Source organism: Staurois parvus, unplaced genomic scaffold (genome assembly GCF_062004578.1).
Source record: "Staurois parvus isolate SC_StPar_1 unplaced genomic scaffold, SC_StPar_1.0 ptg000678l, whole genome shotgun sequence".
In the NCBI taxonomy this organism is placed as follows: Eukaryota; Metazoa; Chordata; class Amphibia; order Anura; family Ranidae; genus Staurois; species Staurois parvus.
Genome location: NW_028318474.1, coordinates 1,408,256 through 1,426,952, shown reverse-complemented (window position 1 = coordinate 1,426,952; position 18,697 = coordinate 1,408,256). Strand labels below are relative to the sequence as shown.

Genomic DNA, 18,697 nt, shown 5'->3' with positions numbered 1-18,697 from the left:
AAACCTGTCAAGCTTAAAGGATCAGTTCACCTTTCATAACATGTTACACCCATATTCAAGTTGTAACGTGTAAACATGTTATGAATACACCAGCCCATGCTCTCTTGCTTTGACAGCTAGTGTGGGGGATCTTCTCTTCCCCACACTAGCTGTCAATTTTTTTTAAAACATGGCTGTATGAGGCTCTGCCTGCCCAGTCACGTCACTCTTCCCGGACCATAACCTTCTGATCGCTGGTGAAATGGTTTCCAGTTAACATGCTCAATATCTTCCAGCGTCATCTATCTAGGTTTAATATATAAAACAAATTCCTGGCTCACAAGTGAACCAACTATTGATTAAAGTGTTTGTGGCAGAACCGTTCTGCCTGGGCTTCCTCGTGCGGAGGGATGCGTCTCAGCCAATGGTTCCCTTTTCCTGCAAATCTTCCAGCGTTCTGCCAAGGCGGGTATTAGAGCTCAAAGACAATCCTTCCCTGATATCCCAAACCACGAGTCAGAACTTAGTGTAGGGTGAATGAATCAATCTTTATTGAACACAACTCAGTATATACAACTTCACCCCCACCCCCACCAGACAGTCTGGCACCGGGTTTTCCCCACCCACAACAAAACCCTACAACACAACAATACAGTATGAACTCTAGAGAAGTGAAAGACTACAAGTTCACATTACCCTAAACAAACAATGTAGAATGTCTGTCTAAAGACATACAGCTTTACCAAGGGGAGAACGGGAAGACCACTTAACAAGGGGAGAAAACTGAAACAGAAAGGGCAAAATGTTGTCACAAAGGGACGGTTCATCACAGTGTTACTGCATTCACTATATCCAGTCTCCCACAGTACACAGAAAATGAAAATGCATTTATTTTAGTAAATATAAACTGCTAAATACATTTTCTCATCAGCAGTTAGAGCAGTTGTGTAATTTCTATCAGTGTCCAGCAAAACACTGGTTAAAACTTGTAGGAGGCATTTTCATTCTCCTCACACTGTCCCATTAGACTGCAGAACCATTGACCCTCTGTCTGGACAGTGCTGATTGGCCCTGTGCTGATCACATGCACTCTCCCAAGAAAAAAGAATCAACACTCTAGCAATACACACCAAACTGGGCATGTGCAGCTTGCCCCCAAGGTTCTGTTCTAGAAGGAGATGAGTTGAGGACAATGGAGGAAGGGAAGAATCAGAGAAGACAGGATTAAACATATTTTTCACACAATGCAGAGGATTAACCTCTTAAGTTCCACAGTGAGTATAACAAGCATGCTTTACTGCATATATAGAATGATTTTACTGTTGTGGGTTTAGTAACACTTTAACTTAGACCTCCACACCCTCTCTGATTCGCATTCAAAGAAGCATTTGAATAACCAGTTACTGCTTTAAAAATACAAATGGCTGTTTCTAACTAGGACCAGACAGTTTCTCAGCTTCTTATTGCAAGAAGTATACTTTGACTCTTCTTCTGTTAAATGCTATTAATGACATTAGACAAGAGGGTCACTTTTTTACAAGAAACTCTAATGGCATATATTTGTGTAATACTGCAGCCCAACGTGTACACTACCCATTGGTCTAATTTCAGACTGATCTCCCTTAGTAATTTAGATTTAAAAATCCTAGCTAAACGAATTGCCTTATGCCTGAATTCACTGATTGGAAGCTTACTGTGAAAAAAGAAAAAATTATTTTTCATTCAATTGCGTCAAATAATATTAGTAGAGTTACCTACTGACCAATTTGGCTAAGCATAGAATTATACCTGACATGTTGCTTTCCTTAGATATTTAGAAAGCCTTTCATTTCATCCTATGGCCGTATTTAATTTATACTCTAAGACAGTGGTGCATTCTTCCTCAATTGGATCACCTCCCTGAAAGCTTTTACGCGATACTTAGGTTTTAAATCCATTTCCTTTGCTATAATGAGATGATACAACAGAAGGATGTCCATTGTCCCTGCTACTTTTTGTCCTTGCTCTAGAGCCCTTAGCCCAAATGATACGAGACAATGGAAATATTACTGATTTGAAATTGGCTGGAACTGCACGCAAAATATGCTTGTTTCCAAATAACCCTATGTTCGTTGTCAGAAATCCTATCACCTATCTTGCTTATCTCTTAAGCCAGCGAGATGCATCGAATCTTGGCCTGTTCAGCAGGGACCGGATAAGATTCCATCCATCTATGGGCAGGCTGGTTGTACTGAAGTCAATCCATCAGTCGACTTCAGTACAACCTGCCTCCAGGATTTTTTACATGCGATTACTGTTGGCGGATATACCCACTAGCAGTAATTATTGTGTTCTACTGACAATGAAGGCACCCCACTGGCAGAACACAATAGCTTTGTGAAAGGGATTCAAACAATTTTCTTTCCTGCAATCCAATGTCCTGTTAATATGTATGCATTGGTTGCTCAGACTCTAGTCTACTCTATAAGGACATTATGAATGTTTGAACAGACGTTCAGACTGCATCATTTCCTGAAGATGATATTTCAGCATTCACTACCTGTAGACCACCTCGCAGAAGCGTTCACTTCCTTGTTGCATCACAGAAGGGGGTGTGATAGGGTGTGTTCACCACTCTGGACCACACCTCCCTCATTATAATACTACCTTCCTATACAATCTGATTGCACAATCTCCTTTAGATCTCTCACCAGCTATGCAGTACAAAGGTAAAAAAAGTGCAGCTCAACTAAATGCGTATAACTCACTATAAACGTGCAAAGAAAATTATATTAACAAAAAAAAAGCAAATGCATAAAACACAATTAGTGTTATTACTGATCATAAAACAAATAATAGAAAAAATGCATTAATTAAACAAAAATGTGGTGTGCTACCTCCTCATAATGTCCAGTCCAACATGTGTTGCATTATCATCCTGCAATATTCAACGCCATGCTGGATGATAACTCAACACATGTTGGATTGGACGTTTATTATCACATTATTTTGTTCGTTTTCTGGACTGTCACTGCATGTTTTCAAAGTCTATGGTTTTATTTATGAGGAGTTAGCACACCACATTTTTGTTTAATTAATTTATTTTTGAGTGTGAGTACACTAGAGCAGTGAATGCAGCAATCTCCTTCCCCCGGTATTATCATTGTGACATAGCAGCGCATAAACCTTTACCATCTGAACAGAAAAAATGCAGCGCAACTAATTGTGTATACCTTGCTATAAATGTGCAAAAACTTATAAAAATTTAAAAATGACAAACACATGTAAACTCATAAAACACAGTTAGTGATAAAACCGATGATATAACTCAATAAAGTGCAATAAATCCCTTTTAACATTTTTACTGAAACACAGTTGACTTACATATGTACATCTTTTCAGTCATCCATATGGTGACGGCACATTTCTTAGTTGCAAACAAATAGAACACAGCAGAGATTGGAGATAAATCCAGGAGGAGCCCATAACTCTTTTCCTGTCTACCTGGGAGATTCAGGTGTTCCTACCCACCAGCTCTTCCTATTATGTTCTTTTTAATATAAAGTAAACAGAAAAATTTATCAAGGAGAGTGGGTACCCCTAGTTGCCACAGCAGGTGAGAAGACCGGGAACCAAGGAACCTGCAGCCGACAACAGACTGGTAGGTAATCTTATTATGTATAATCTACCAAATATGGGGATATCAACTTTGGATCACCTCAACCTGTATGAAACAACTCCAATATTCCCCTCCATAAACTTGTGAACTATGAAAAACTATAGTCCCTGAGAAATATAACAAACTGTTGGGTAGTTTTATTCTTTATATACCAAGCATATACCAAACATGGAGATAGCCGCATCAACCTGTATGAAACAATTCCAATCCTACCCACCTCTCCATAAATGCTTGAACTATGAAAATCTCATTTACCAATCAGTTCTCCAGAAAGTATCAAAAAAACTTAAGTAGTTTACTCCAAACATGGAAATATCAACCTAAAGGAAACAACCCCCTGGCCATAAAATAAAGAAATATGAAAGACACTATTATGGCTACTGGCTTGAATAGCAGACTCCATAGTTATGGTATATTCTTGGCTCTGCTTTACCTTGTGAGACCAATTTGTAAAATATTGAGCAGCGCCTTATGGATTCCAGCCTGGAATTATGGAGTTCAGCCTATTATTTTGTACATTTCATTGTTTCACATTCCAGGCAAATGTTGGGCAAGGTTACTTACATTTTTCTTGCTGTTTTGTATCACTACACATTGGTGGGATATGAGAAATTGTAGCAAGGGTATTTTTTAGGGTAACAAAAATTAACGTTATGTATGAAATTGTCCAAAATTTCCAGAACAACCAGAACATTTCCAGAACAATAAGAAAATCACATTGTATATCAGTGTACAACATAACATTTCCATCCAGAGAGATTATGACATCTATTTATTTTCACCAAAGATTCACACCGTTTTCTAATAAATCTTGGGTGAAAATGTGTGAAACTTGTCTGAATCTTGCATGAATAAATTGATAAATAGATCCCTGTCCTTTGATTATTTTTACTCATTAGTACAACAATGATCCACTCCCCAAGTTCATCACACTAACTAGCCGTCTTTTATGAGAGCACTGAGTATGAATGTCCAGATGTTTCAGTTGAATCGTGAGTTGAGTAGAGATTGTAGACAGCTGAAACAAAACAAATATTCAAATGTTAGAGTTGACAATATATAATCAAGGAAGGTCAATCAAAATAGCTGTGTGAGAAGCTGCTCTTCTCAGCATTCTAGGCACATATTGGTTCTGGAGCACATAGGCCTTCAATAAAAGGGATTTCAGTGGAAGGTTGGCCTAGGAACCATCTGAGGCTTCCCACTAAGAATGGGCTAAATGTACCTGGGTTTGATTTGAGGTAGGTTCAGTGAACATCATTGAAGTTCGAGTGCCAGATTCAAACTATTGAACTATTGAAGCTAAAGGGCCAGGGTGGACATGACTATATTTAGTCACCGACATCACTGGGGTTGGTGGGCATTGTTCATTGTGATTGGAGTGCATCTGCATTGCTGGATAATGTAATTGACAGTAAATGTACAATTGGGGGATTGTTTTGCTTTTTCTTTTTTTTGTGTGTTCTTTTCAATGTATTTATATTTTTGCCTCAATGAGTAGGAGTGTGTATTACTTTCACATGGGAATATATCTGAAGGACTTTTATTGTTAAAAGGGACTTCCAGATTCTGGTAACCCCGATCCGCCTCTCCACGTAAAGACCATCACAACCACCATGGAAGGGTTCTTAAGAAGAGGCCCTTGTCCTGATCAACATGGGCATATGGCCTGGGATTCCCCAGCTGACAATTCACTGGTGTGGGCGAGTCATCCACCGACTGCTGGTTTACTAACGGCCAGCTTGAGGGGAAGCTGTCACATTTAGCATTATTGCCCTTCCTTTGCTCTATATCCCACCTATGTGGTCTGATTCATGACAAATTTTCTTTAAGAATAACTCAACCCAACAAAAATGTAATATATTGCACGTTACCAGTCCTTTTTTAGGATGAAAACATTTTCAAGTACAGAAAATGCAGTTTCTTGTCACTTCCTGTGAGCTGTACAGGAAGGAAAATAATCTTGGCCTTCTTTTGTAAACTGCTAATCCTGTGATTTCCTATGTAATGGAGATAAACAAAGGCAGATATGTTTGAAGTTAAACCTGGGTGACAGTCATGGCTCCCTTCATAGATACAGTGGAGGAGTGAGCATAGCCACCCAATGACAGGAAGTGTGTTATTCACAGAATTACTAGGTGAACATAAAGAAAAAAATATTGAAAAAAGAAAACAAATGCAGGCACCAAACCTAAGGACTGGAAAGCTACAATATATTATATTTTTGTTTTTTTTAGTTTAAGTATGCTTTAAGGGCAGTGTTTCCATTAACCTCTATTTACTGTCATAAATACTTTATATAAATGTAAAATATTTATTAAAAATAATAAAAAAGGTTATCATACTTACCTATCGCCTTTTTGTTCTGTTTCCCTAGTCTTTTCAATCTGCCTTTCTGCTGGTTGGAAACCTGTGCTGCCTTTTTATAAAAATGTATCGGTGGCTGGCTAATCTGCCAGCCCAGGGATGATGTTTTCACCCCTATCTTCCCAGGTTTCATGGAATCTTGTTAGAGATTTACTTTTTTTTTGGGGGGGGGGCCTATGATGTGTGACATCAAGTGGTTAAACACTTGCCCTCCTGAGGATTTACCCCCCTTAATGACCAGGCCTCTTTTTGCTACTCGGCGCTGTACTAATTCAACTGATAATTGCGCGGTCATGCAATGCTGCACCCAAACGAAATTTACGACCTCTTTTTCACACAAACAGAGCTTTCTTTCTGTGGTATTTGATCACCTGTGTGCTTTTTATTTTTCACGCTATAAACAAAAAAAGACCAAAAATTTTGAAGAAAAACGATATTTTTTACTTTTAGCTATAAAAAATATATAGTAAACTCAAAGTTAGTTATAAATTTAGGCCAAAATGTATTCTGCTACATGTTTTTGGTAAAAGAAACCCCAATAAGTGTATATTGATTGCTTTGTGTGGAAGTTATAGCGTCTACAAACTATGGTATAGATTCTGCAATTTACGCCATTTTTTTGCTATACAGCGCTGCGCTAGTTTAACGGACAATTGCGCGGTCATGCAATATGGTACATAAATGAAATTTACATCCTTTTTCCCACAAATTGAGCTTTCTTTCGGTGGTATTTGATTGCCTGTGCGTTTTTTATTTTTGCGCTATAAAAAAAAAGACTGACAATTTTGAGGAAAAAAAACAATATTTTGGACTTTTTGCTATAAAACATGTCCAATAAAAAAAAATGTAAAAATCAAATTTATTCATAAATTTCTGCCAAAATGCATTCTGCGACATGTCTTTGCTAAAAAAAAACCCCAATACGTGTAAATTAATTGGTTTATGTGAAAGTTATAGCGTTTACAAATGGTGGGAAAGATACTGGGATTTTTTATTTTTTTTTATACTAATAATGGCGGCGATCTGCGACTTATGGCGGCGATCAGCGTCTTATGGTGGAACTGCGACGGACATTCTGACACTGGGGGGGAACTGACTTGGGGTCACTGACATCCCCAGTGACACCAATACAGTGATCAGTGCAAAAAAAACACTGTACTAATGGCATTGGGGAGGAAGGGGTTAAGTTTATTATTCAGTGAAAGGGTTAACTGTGTGAGGGGAGTGTTTTACTAGGGGGCGGGGGTGTGTACTGCAGGGGGGGGGGTGGGCTGACAGCTGAGAGAGAGATAAACTCTTCTCTCTGGCTCAGCGTGTCAGGAGCTGTCAGAGAACTGACAGAAAGCACAGCTACTGCAGCCCTGCTCTCTGTCAGTGATTTCCGCTAATCGCCGGGACACAGCCGGTAACGACCGGCTGTGACCCGGCATCTGACATCCGCGGCCGTGATCGGCAGGACAGGTAGGGCGGTGGCGCGCCTCGCGCGCGCCCCTACCTGTTTTGAAAACACACATTTTAAAATGTGGTTTTGCCCAGCCGTGCTGCCGTGCCAATGTATTTCTACAGTGGCTGGGTGGCATGTGGTTAAATAGTGCTTTTGGTTTGTGGGCCTCAGATACAGTGTAGTGTCGCCTTAAGTTCAAAGGATATGGAGATAAATTTAAGAATGAAAAGAAAATGTGAAATAAGGTGAAATTTGGCAGTAATTCTGTACATTTTGCCATACCCACCTCTTCTGCCAAAAAATCCTTTCTTGAAGGGGGTTTTCTTTTTCGTTGGCTTTGAGGTTCCTGATGAATCTGTAGATGTTGTCTGTGAAGGCAAAACAAACAATTTATCAGAAACCTAAATACGATTCTGAAGACTTAGAGTTCATGTACACTGCAGCTGATAAACTCACGTTTAGGAGCTGTTTTGTGTTTTTTTCAGCAGCCCCTGAACTCTCCCTAATGTTTTATTATGTGTCCATGTACACATCATCGTTTACAGTCGTTCACAGGCATTTGAGTTTACAGTTGTTTTTTAGAATGCAGAAAACCTGCGTTCAGTAGTCGATTTTATCAGCATTTCAAACGCTAAATGCTTGTAAATGCGGCAAATCGTGTTTATAAGATTTTGGGTCTGAAATTTTATTTTAACTCTTCCAGTTCCCGATGCTGTCCAGAGCATCATGAACAATGCATGCAAAGCGTTTTCAAGGATGGCCAAATCACTGAAAACATGATGTTCCTACCAAGCTTGTCACACATTGTAAGGACCAAGTCACACCTCAGACCTCTCCCAACCTTGGAAACAAAAGAAATGTTAATGAGCAACTCACACCTAATTATCTCAACAGCTACTGCTGTCTCTGCTTCTACTCTGTGTATTTCTCTGAAACAGTCTGAAATAGTTAATAATTTACCACTTTTGTGCATTCTGGGCTTTTGGGAGGTACTTCTGTGCTTATCTTTAAAAAACACTTCTAAACGCAAACGCGCATAAAAGCGTTATGCAAACGTGGCTAAACAGACATTTGTTACCCTACGTTTTCCAGCAGCCAGCTTCCATCGTTCAGAAGTGTCCCGTGTACATGAGGCCTAAAACTTGTACTCTGGGATAAACCAATATTAAGAAGAATTTACTTCTGTGAATGGCAATCAATCAATTTTTACCTTTCATCTTCATAGCTTAAAGTGTTATTAAACCCAAGCCCTGCATTCACTATATCTGGTCTCCCACAGTACACAGAATATGGAAGTGCAATTATTTTAGTAAATATAAACTGCTAAATAATTTTTCTCATCAGCAGCTAGGGCAGTCTTGAGACTTCAGCTGAGCACTGGTTAAAGCTTGTAGGAGGAGTTTTCTCTAGGAAGATGGAAATCTCCTGACCTCTGTCTGGACATTGCTGATCACATGCACTCTCCCAAGAAAAAAAAAAAACTCTAGCAATACACACTAAAACGAGCATGTGCAGAAGGACTAGGGTTCAGTATGTCTTATCAGCATAGACATTTGAACAAGAGGAGGGGCAGAGAAGAAAAGATCAAACATCCCTTTTCACAATGCAGAGGGTTAACCCTTTAGGTTCCACAGTGAGTATAACAAGAATGCTTTACTGCATACACAGACTGTACTTTTGTGTGTTTACTAACACTTTACCTCAGCAAGCTGAAATTAGAAGTTGATCTGTTTCTTTCTTTTTTTATTATTTGTTTATTACATTTTTCTGGTACAAAGAAGAACATCTAATACATAAAAAATAGGACAGAAATCAAATCACGAGTACATCACCAATACATACAGTAAGTTTCCTTTGCAACACCGAAGCTGATCTGTTTCTATGCACAACTGCTCCAGATTCTGACTGCTCCTGTTTTTCTAAATTACCTCTATTGTCTAAATACAAAGGACCTGTGTATTCTTATGTGAATCTGTTGTGCTTTACATATTTCTTCCAGATCTGTGCAGTAATCTAGTGTGAAACATTGCCTCTGTGCAGGAACTTCCTGTAGTAAGGACTGGTCACTGCTGCTCTCTCTCTATGTGCAGGGTGACTGGTCTTGTATCTGCCCCCTCCTGTAGTTTTCTGCAGGCAACTTGTAGTGGGTGGAGTTGCTGGGCCCCTCCCACAGGTCTGCTCTCAGCACAGACTTTATGCTGTACAGTGATGACGCCATTGTTACTTTTATAAGGAAATAACTGAGTTTGCCAGGGTATTTGGTACACACAGAGTGGTTATTAAGGTGTATATTTAAATAAAACTTTTTTGTGACCGTTAATGTATCTACAGTATATGTCATGACTAAGAACAAGAGTTTTTTGCCCACAACTCTCATTTAGATTTAGGACAGGTGTATGCTGATTGGCAGCTGGGGAGAGGTAACGCAGTTCCAAATATGGCTTGGTACTAGAGTTACCAGGGAACAGCATTATTAAAACTAACAAAAAATGTTCCTTTTGTAGATTAAACAGGAGATAAGATGTGTGAAAAAGAGCCAATTGTAAAATGTAAAAAGAAAAAAACCAAGGCAAAAAAGCAGACAGACCTAATGGTATGCGCTTAAACATTTAGTGCAAACAATACAAATATATCATGGTGACTGAAAAACTCGAACTATGACTTGGCAGGGGGGCATGTTAGACCTTTGTAGAGAGTCCGCTGCTTCCAAACAGAGGTCTAAGCATGCTGGCAGGGGACAAGCTTTTCTATTCAGGATGTAGCTAATTTTTAAGAAAACAAACTGTACGACTTTGCATTCCTTTTGTTTTGGTGCACCTGGAATGTGTTTAACTGACTTAAACTGAAAGTTCAATTGAGCATTACAATATCTAACAGGGTCACTTTAAAGAATGGGATTCCCTGGTTGTCACCAGAACTAGTGTCCCCAATTGAAAATTTCCCTTTATTCCTGTTCTGGGGACAATCCAAAGTTTGTGGTTCTCTTTCAATTTCATGCTCAGGGATAATGGTAAGCACGACAAATAGAGAAGGGGAATCTTCCTAAATGGGTCACAGACAGCAAAAAAAGAAATGGTCAGGTGCTCTAATCCCTCTCCACTCTAGCTATAAAAAAATTGCCTTTAGTTATACTTTAATGTTCAGACCCAATGTGTATTATGGGATACACTCACCTGCCCCTTGGACCTGAGTGTTCTGAAGTAGGAGGAAGTTATGCTGCTTCTCACCGCCTTCCGTACCTAAGAACAAACATAGAATAGTTATACATCCAGAGCAGTAAAGATCTAACCTGAATCATTAATGATCTGTTCAGAGATGGAGGAACTATAAAAATCTACAACGCTGGACAATTATACTGGATTTATACCTTGGAATTCATAAAGTCTGGCACTGACAGATTTTGCAAAAACGTCTCTCAGTGGTTGTAAAACTGATGCAGACTGTATATACTTGTCTAGAACTTGTACTTCAATTTGGGGAATGTTGCACCATTTTTAAAATGCAAAATACACTTTTGCAAAATCTGTTTGCGCCAGTTTCTCTCTATATGCCAAAAGAAAGTTGGTCATAATTAGCTCCAACATACAAACTGTATGTATTTTATTTTGAATTTGGTGCTTTCAGTGCATTCAATGCATCACAATGCAAAGTGACACTTTTTAGAACTACCTGAATTTGGTGCACAAGTTGCAGTCAGAATAAAACATTTTGGAGATGCTTCATGAATTTTGCGCTTTATGTTAATATGAGGGATTAAAATGGTGTTGTCAGAGGATCAGCTGCAGAAGAAATGGCACATCTGCCATCCCTCGGTATACCCATGCTAATGTGCGCAGAAATGTGCGCAACCATAGGGTACAGGTGCACACAATCGCGCACTCAGATGCACCATGGTGCACACGAAGCTTGATAGTTGCTGGCACCCACTGGCCTATTTAAATTAAAGTCAGCACTCTGGTGCACAAATCACTAGATGATCGTCATCCCCCTGTTCCCGTGTGCTCCTTTGTTGTTTACTAATGGATTTCCATTAATGACTCGGATTGCCCCTGCACTTGTCTTTGACTTTTATCTTGGCTCTGACCCCTGCATGTCTTATGGATTCTTCTACTGCCTGCCTCTTGTGTATAACCCAGCTTGCACTAATGCTGCCTGATTACCCATGTATGATATGGCTTATCCCTCTGACCTCACTCCTGCATCATCCTCAGTGTTTGACCCTCGGCCTGCTTCTGAACTTGCTCATGCTCCTGATTGATCACCTGTGCATGATCTCTAGCCTGGCTCCTACCTTGCCACCTGCCTTCCGCTTAGTCCTGCCTGCTACATCTGGAGAACATCTGTCCGCTACCAAGTTCTGCCTGCTATGTCTGGAGAACTTCAGCTCTGCAGCCACTTCTGTTGATTCTGCCATTACCAGGTGAACATCATCTCAACCCAATGGCAATTTGTACTTCTCTGGGCCGAGTACCTCCTGTTCCTACCTTCTGGTGTGTCCCGCACTTAGCCGCAAGGGGAGCCCTCTCAGCACTCTGGCCTCTGACCAGGTATGTGACAGTATCATCCAGCCAGTATGTCTGAAGCTGATAGAGGTGCTTCCCCATTTGAGGCTCTGTGCCAGCAAGTCGCTGCCGTCACCCAGGCAGTGAAAAATTTAGAAGAAGGGTACTTTCAGCTGGAAGGTCACATACAGAATCTTGTGGTATTCACCTCTCTCACAGACCAGAACCCATCGCTCCCGGTCTCTGCTCAAGCTACCTCAGCACAAGAATGCTCTATAACTGCTCCTACTGCGGTAGTTCCTCCTCCTGAACCTAGGGTACCCACTCCAGAATGCTTCTCCAGTGACTGAAGAAAGTTCAGGGCCTTCAAGAATGCCTGTCAACTATATCTCGCGCTCCAGCCAAGGACTTTCTCTGTAGAGACTGTAAAGGTGGGGTTCATCATCTCCCTCCTTTCTGATGAGCCACAATGCTGGGTCCACCACCTGCTAGAACAAGGGTCCTGTTCTCAACTCAGTCTCTGCATTTTTTTAAGCAATAGCACAACTTTACGATGACCCGCAACGTGTGAAACTACCCTCCATTCTCTACAGCAAGGTTGTTGCCCAGTGGAAGACTATATGGTTGATTTTCACAAATGGTCCTCTGATCGTGTAAACCCACTTTGTAAAATGAATATCTCCTAAGCGTGCACCATTTAAGAGATATTCAGGGTTTTTTGTAGTTGGCATACCCGTGCTGTTCCTTCAGAGCAGTGTGCCGTGGCCCGTGTCTCCCGTAAACATACACAGGAATGACGTCATCGTGGCTCAGCCAGTCAGATGGCCAGAGTTTGCAAAGCCGCAAGGAAGACAAGGTGAAGATGGAAGCCTTTACAGCGGTGACACCGCTGAAGGGGTTTGTATTAACCACTTGCCCTGCTGAGGATTTACCCCCCTTCCTGACCAGGCTATTTTATGCATTACGGTGCTGTGTTACTTTAACTGACAATTACGTGGTCATGCAATGCTGCACCCAAATTAAATTTACGTACTTTTTTTCGCACTAATTGAACTTTATTTCGGTGGTATTTGATTGCCTGTGTGTTTTTTATTTTTTGCGCTATAAAAAAAAGACTATCAATTTTGAGAAAAAAAACCAATATTTTGGACTTTTTGCTATTAATCATGTCCAGTAAAAAAAAAAAATAAAATAAAATTTCGTCATAAATTTAGGCCAAAATGAATTCTGCGACATGTCTTAGCTAAAAAAAAATCCCAATATGTGTAAATTGATTGGTTTATGTGAAATTTATAGTTTTTACAAATGGCGATATAGATACTGGAATTTTAATTTTTTAATTTTTACTAGTAATGGCAACTATCAGCAACGTATAGCGGGACTGCGGGACTGCAGCGGGTATTCTGACACTGGGGGGAACTGACTCAGTGTCACTGACATCCCCAGTGACACCAATACAGTGATCAGTGCTAAAAAGAACAGCACTGACAGTGTATTAATGGCACTGGGCAGGAAAGGGTTAACATGGGGGGCGATCAAAGGGTTAACTATGTGCTGTGTCACTGTAAGCTCTGTGTGTGTGCTTCACTGTAAGCACACTGCTTTGCATGGCTGTGTTGTACACAGCCATGCAAAGCAGTGTGCACAGGCTGACAGGGAGGAGAACTGTTTTGTTTACACCACCGGCCGGGGACAGCCATGGCCGTGAATGGCGGCGCGAGTAGGGCGAGTGCACGTCTCATGCATGCCCTCTACCCGGAAATGCAGAACCAAGCATTTATATGTGATTCTGCGCACCCGTACTGCCCTGTAGCTGTAAATCTGCTATAGGGCAGTTGGGAAGCAGTTAACCCCTTGACGCCGATGTAACACAAATATGCGGCCTCACAGAACTGGGCTTTTTTCCGTGGGGCCACATATTTGTGTACCTGTCTTTGTGCTGGGACCGTGCCGCACTGCACACTCCCAGCACAACGACCGGGGTGTCACTGGGAGCCCCGGGTCCCATTCTAACGATCGGGAACCGGGACTCCCGATTCCACGTCACATGATCGCTGTGATAGCCCCTGATCAGTCACTGTACAGCCTGGCCCCCTTGTTTTTTTTTCTCTCTCTATGAATGGAGGAGAGAGATACATTGTATCTCTCTAACTTCTGGCACAGAGGGGAAAAAATGTTTGTTAAAAAAAAGATAAATAAATAAATATTAAAAATAAAATAAAAAATAAACAAAAAATTCCTAGATCAAGGTTTGATCTAGTTCAGTGCCAGGGTAGGTCAGGGTCAAAGGTCAGGATTTTTTTTTTTTAATTGGTGTTAGTGTCAGAATCCCTGTGTTTTAGGTAAACAAAAAACAAAATGCGCACTATTGTTTCTGGGCTGTACTATGGGTACAAACAGCAAATACAATACACATATATGGTATCACTGCAATGGCCAAGAGCTGGACAATTTATTTTGGGTTGTTCTTCGGTGTTCGGTTATGGTAGTAACAAGAAACACACAGCTAAATAAAAAATATATATTTTTTTTACTATTTTGTGGCAGTTTTCCTTTGATAATAAAAAAAATCATGCGATATCCATTACCAGTTACCACCAAATGAAAGCCCAATTTGTTCTGAAAAAAACAAGGTATAATTCACCTGGATGTACAAAGCAGTTGCGATGATATGTACGGTTTTACTAACACATGTCAACGTTGAAAAATTGTGCTTAGGCATTAAGATTTGTTTTACCCTTAGGTGTGAAGGGGTTAAGGTAACTTTCACATAATGTGCTAGTATGCGATGCATACTAGCACATTATGCCATTGCCTTGCAGGGAGTGTTTTTTGTTTTGTTTTGTTGCAGTTTACTATCACTTTTACACCAGAATAGTAGTTTTAACAAATTCCCCTTCATAGTGTATTTAAATCCCAAAGCAAAAATGAGTTTTGTTTTTTTCGGGTTAAGAACATTTTCAGCAGGTATGTTGATCTTGCCAGGAATGCAGTACCATCATCACTTACTGTGAGCTGGACAGAGAGCAAAACAATGTTATCTTTTTTATGTAAACTAATAATTCCATCATCTCCCAGGTAATGGAGATGAAGAGAGAACAACATATTTCCAGCCTGGTAGGCAACATGGCTCTTTTCATAGAAAGAATTAAAGTACTAATTATTATTATTATTATTATAATACAGGATTTATATAGCGCCAACAGTTTGCTCAGCGCTTTACAATATAACGGGAGACAATACAGCAACAATACAGTTCAATACAAGAGGGATAGGAGGGCCCTGCATCTTGGAGCTTACAATCTAGGAGGAAGGGGCTAGTGGTACAAAAGGTAGTAACTGTGGGGGATGGACTGGTTGGAAGAGTAGAAGATTCCAGTATTAGCTGATGGCAGGATAGGCTTCCCTGAAGAGATAGGTTTTCAGAGATCGCCTAAAAGTGAGCAGATTAGGCGATAGTCTGATAAATTGGGGTAGAGAGTTCCAGAGGATGGGGGAAGCTCTGGAGAAGCCCTGGAGACGAGCATGGGAGGAGGAGACAAGGGGGTTAGAGAGTAGGAGGTCTTGTGAGGAGAGATTTAAATTTAGTTTGAGGAAGTGGAGTGACATCCATGCCAATACGTCACTTAGTAGGATAGTAATGTGAGAGGAGACTGAAGGGGTGAGGTGAGGGGTAATGGTACAAACGTCTAAACAGATACTAAATCCAGTTACTATGTGATGCACAAGTCTCACAAATGAAACAAAAAAACCTCCTTTACCTTCCCTGATGAAGCCAAAACCTCCTTCATTTCTGTCTTGTATGCTTCACTTCCCAGACACTGCAGCTCACAGTAGGAGCAGGACTGCTTGCTGTTTCACAAGCTAAGACTTATCAATAATAGTTGACAATGCTGAGTTATGCCCCCTGCAACATCTTCTCCTTCCAACTGTAGTGCAAGCAGGCACAGCCTACATGGGAGTGGCAACTTTGCTCTGAATTCAGGAGCAGTGCTGCATTGTTGCCACACCATCACAGAAAGCTAGATTAGTTGTACTGCAATAGCAGGGTCAATAGGTATGTGTGTTTTGAAGGGGGACCAAGGAGAAAACTAACAGGATTGATAGACGTATAGATAAAGGTTAAGTTCACCTTAAAAAAAAATAAATGCATATTTTTTATTGCAGGTAAAAAAAAATGTGAATTTATTTATTTATTTATTTTTAAGTAGCCTGCAGAGCATTGCATCCGTGATAAACAGATTGCGGGTGCAATCTCAGGCTCCTACAGATACTCAGTATAATTGTCTTTTCGTACCTGGTATGTGCAGGCAGTTACATGAGGACCTGAATATCAATGAACTACCAGCACCCTCACAACTCATTGAGAACTACAAGCCAAAAGCTGCAATGGCTGACAGTACTTGTAGGTGTTCATTCACAGGAAAATGATGCAAATTGTGACAGTGGGTGTGGGGAGAAGATCCACTCAATGGGGAATTGGGTGCCTGTGGGGACTGGACTGGAGCACAGTAACATATTACATGTTATACCGTATATATGGGTATAACATGTAACATGTTACAAAAGGTGAACCTATCCTTTAAGTATATTATATATTGTTTTATGGGGCCATAGGTCTAATTTAGGTGACTGTAGCCACCCTACCACATGAAGTACTGTACATAGCTTCCTAAATACATCACAGTGTCCTGCATCAGTACTCCTCTTAAGAGCCCTCAGCCCTGATGCAAGGAGTGGGCTGACTCTTGGTAAAAGTAATGCAAATGTGAAAATGTCTTGATGGGTGGCTGTCACTTTGGAGGTGTAGGTGTTTTTAAACGGGAACATCAGGCCTCTTTCATTTGGCTGTCAATAATTATGGCACATGTGCAGATGTGCGTAAGGGCCCTGCCCGGCCTTCTAATTCTGGCAAATGCAGACTGCTCAAGGTAAGGCCCACATATCATCTTGAGCCTCTGTAAAGTTCAAAGATTAAAAGGAGTGCAACAGTCAAACTGGGGAAGAAAGAGCTAGATGATGCTAGAGGTGGACTATATTTTATTTATTGCAGCTTCGAATGCAAACTATGGGATTCTCACAGTATACAGTGAAATACAGGGAAAGACTCAGGGAAGGCTGAAGTTCAGCTTGATATTTTGTTTTTGGGTCCAAACACACTTTAGCTCAGTTGCTACTGGGAAGCACAAAACACATTACACCTAGAGTATCATGTGGGGGAGGAGAGGAATCACCCCATAACCCCCATGATACTACAAGCAAGATTATTTATCTCTTTTAGACAAGGACGGCCACTGTGTGGAGTATGCTGTTGCTGTACTACCAGTGAACTGCTGTGGGGTCCTCTGAGCCATGTTTTACTAGTTGATATGGTGCAAATACATTAGAAATTACACTGGGACATTGGATGTGCATAGACTAGAGATGATTTTGGGAGGGAATGATGGCAAAATGAACTAGAACAAGATAATATTCTAATAAGTATTCATAGCTATAATTAGAATAATATAGGAGGTGTTCTGATCAAGAAAACTAATCTGTCTGGACTCCTTTGGGGTCAAGAAGGAACCCCCCCCCCCCCCATATGGCAATATTGGCAACAGTTGTCCAGAAAACTCTGTTTTGCCTTCTTAAAGGGTTAAACCTGATGGAAAAGAGTCTTTCTTCAACCTATGACACTATGCCTAAATTATTGTTTTTTTCTTCTAAGGTGTTGGCAAGGGAGGGGGGTGTCTGGTGGGCAGTTAAAATCAGCCAAATGCCCTGCTATTCATTTGACACATTACACTTGATGCTGATGGCAGGTCTTTTCAAGTAATTTATAATAAATTGCTTCTTACCTTTTGGTCCAGCAGCACAGTTGATATCAAAATGAACAAACCCTGGATTAAAAAAACAAAGAATATGTTCTGGGTTATTATATTCATGTATATGATTACTGCAAGCATATGTAAGACACTGGATAGCAAAATGGCTTCATGCTGATATGTTCAGAATGGAATCTAAGGGGCTTTAGTTGCTTTGGATTGGGTGAAGTGGTAAGCTGGCCATACACAGTAAGATTTTTGTTCAAGTGTTCATATGGAAATACAGTCATTTATCAGATCATTCTCTCATAAAGTCAACTAATTTTGATAAAGAAACCTTCAAATTACATCTAGACCTGCCACTTGCATGGAGTTACAGACATATTAAACTGGTTTCTCTATGATAGGTATGATTTTCCAGAATGAAAACCAAATTCAAAGTTTGAATTTTGTTCATTTTAATTTTCTCATCACTACAGTCAAAAAGGAACATCAATTTGACCCCACTAACTATGAGAAATTGGACATTACGAAAACAAATATTTTTGAACTAAATTCTACTGGTGCATGGCCAGCCATGTACTTTCAAACAAAGCTTATTTACCCTGTTGCTCCTCAGCGTCCAGTGAATAGTTGTGAGAGCTATCAGCCTCTCATTGTTTTCAAATGGTCAGTGTAGAATTATCTATTACATTCATCATCACTGTGAATGATCCCAATACAGTTGTGACCAAAATTATTCAACCCCCACTGAAATTGAGTGTTTTGGCCAGTTTGACATTGCTTTTGATCATTCAGTCATCTTGCTTACATTTACATTAAAGAGGCACTTGTAGGTCAGACAAATATAACATAACAGTTATAATGAAATAACCACAAATGTCTTTTCTGTGCTCACAGCATTATCAGTTTTATTCAACCCCCAAGTGACATTCAATCT

At 40.2% G+C, this 18,697-nt stretch overlaps 1 protein-coding gene across 1 annotated transcript in view; it reads right to left on the bottom strand.

The window, feature by feature from the left end:
* Window positions 1-508: 508 nt before the first annotated feature.
* Window positions 509-18,697, bottom strand: part of LOC149447647 (adhesion G protein-coupled receptor F5-like) — a 183,969-nt gene continuing 165,780 nt past the window's right edge. The window contains exons 15-18 of the mRNA XM_089652272.1: window positions 17,791-17,832; window positions 10,622-10,687; window positions 7,735-7,816; window positions 509-4,655 (exon numbers count right to left, since the gene is read on the bottom strand). Of these exons, the coding sequence (XP_089508398.1) occupies window positions 4,585-4,655; window positions 7,735-7,816; window positions 10,622-10,687; window positions 17,791-17,832 (261 nt within the window). The 3' untranslated portion in view covers window positions 509-4,584. The remainder of the gene's footprint in view (window positions 4,656-7,734; window positions 7,817-10,621; window positions 10,688-17,790; window positions 17,833-18,697) is intronic.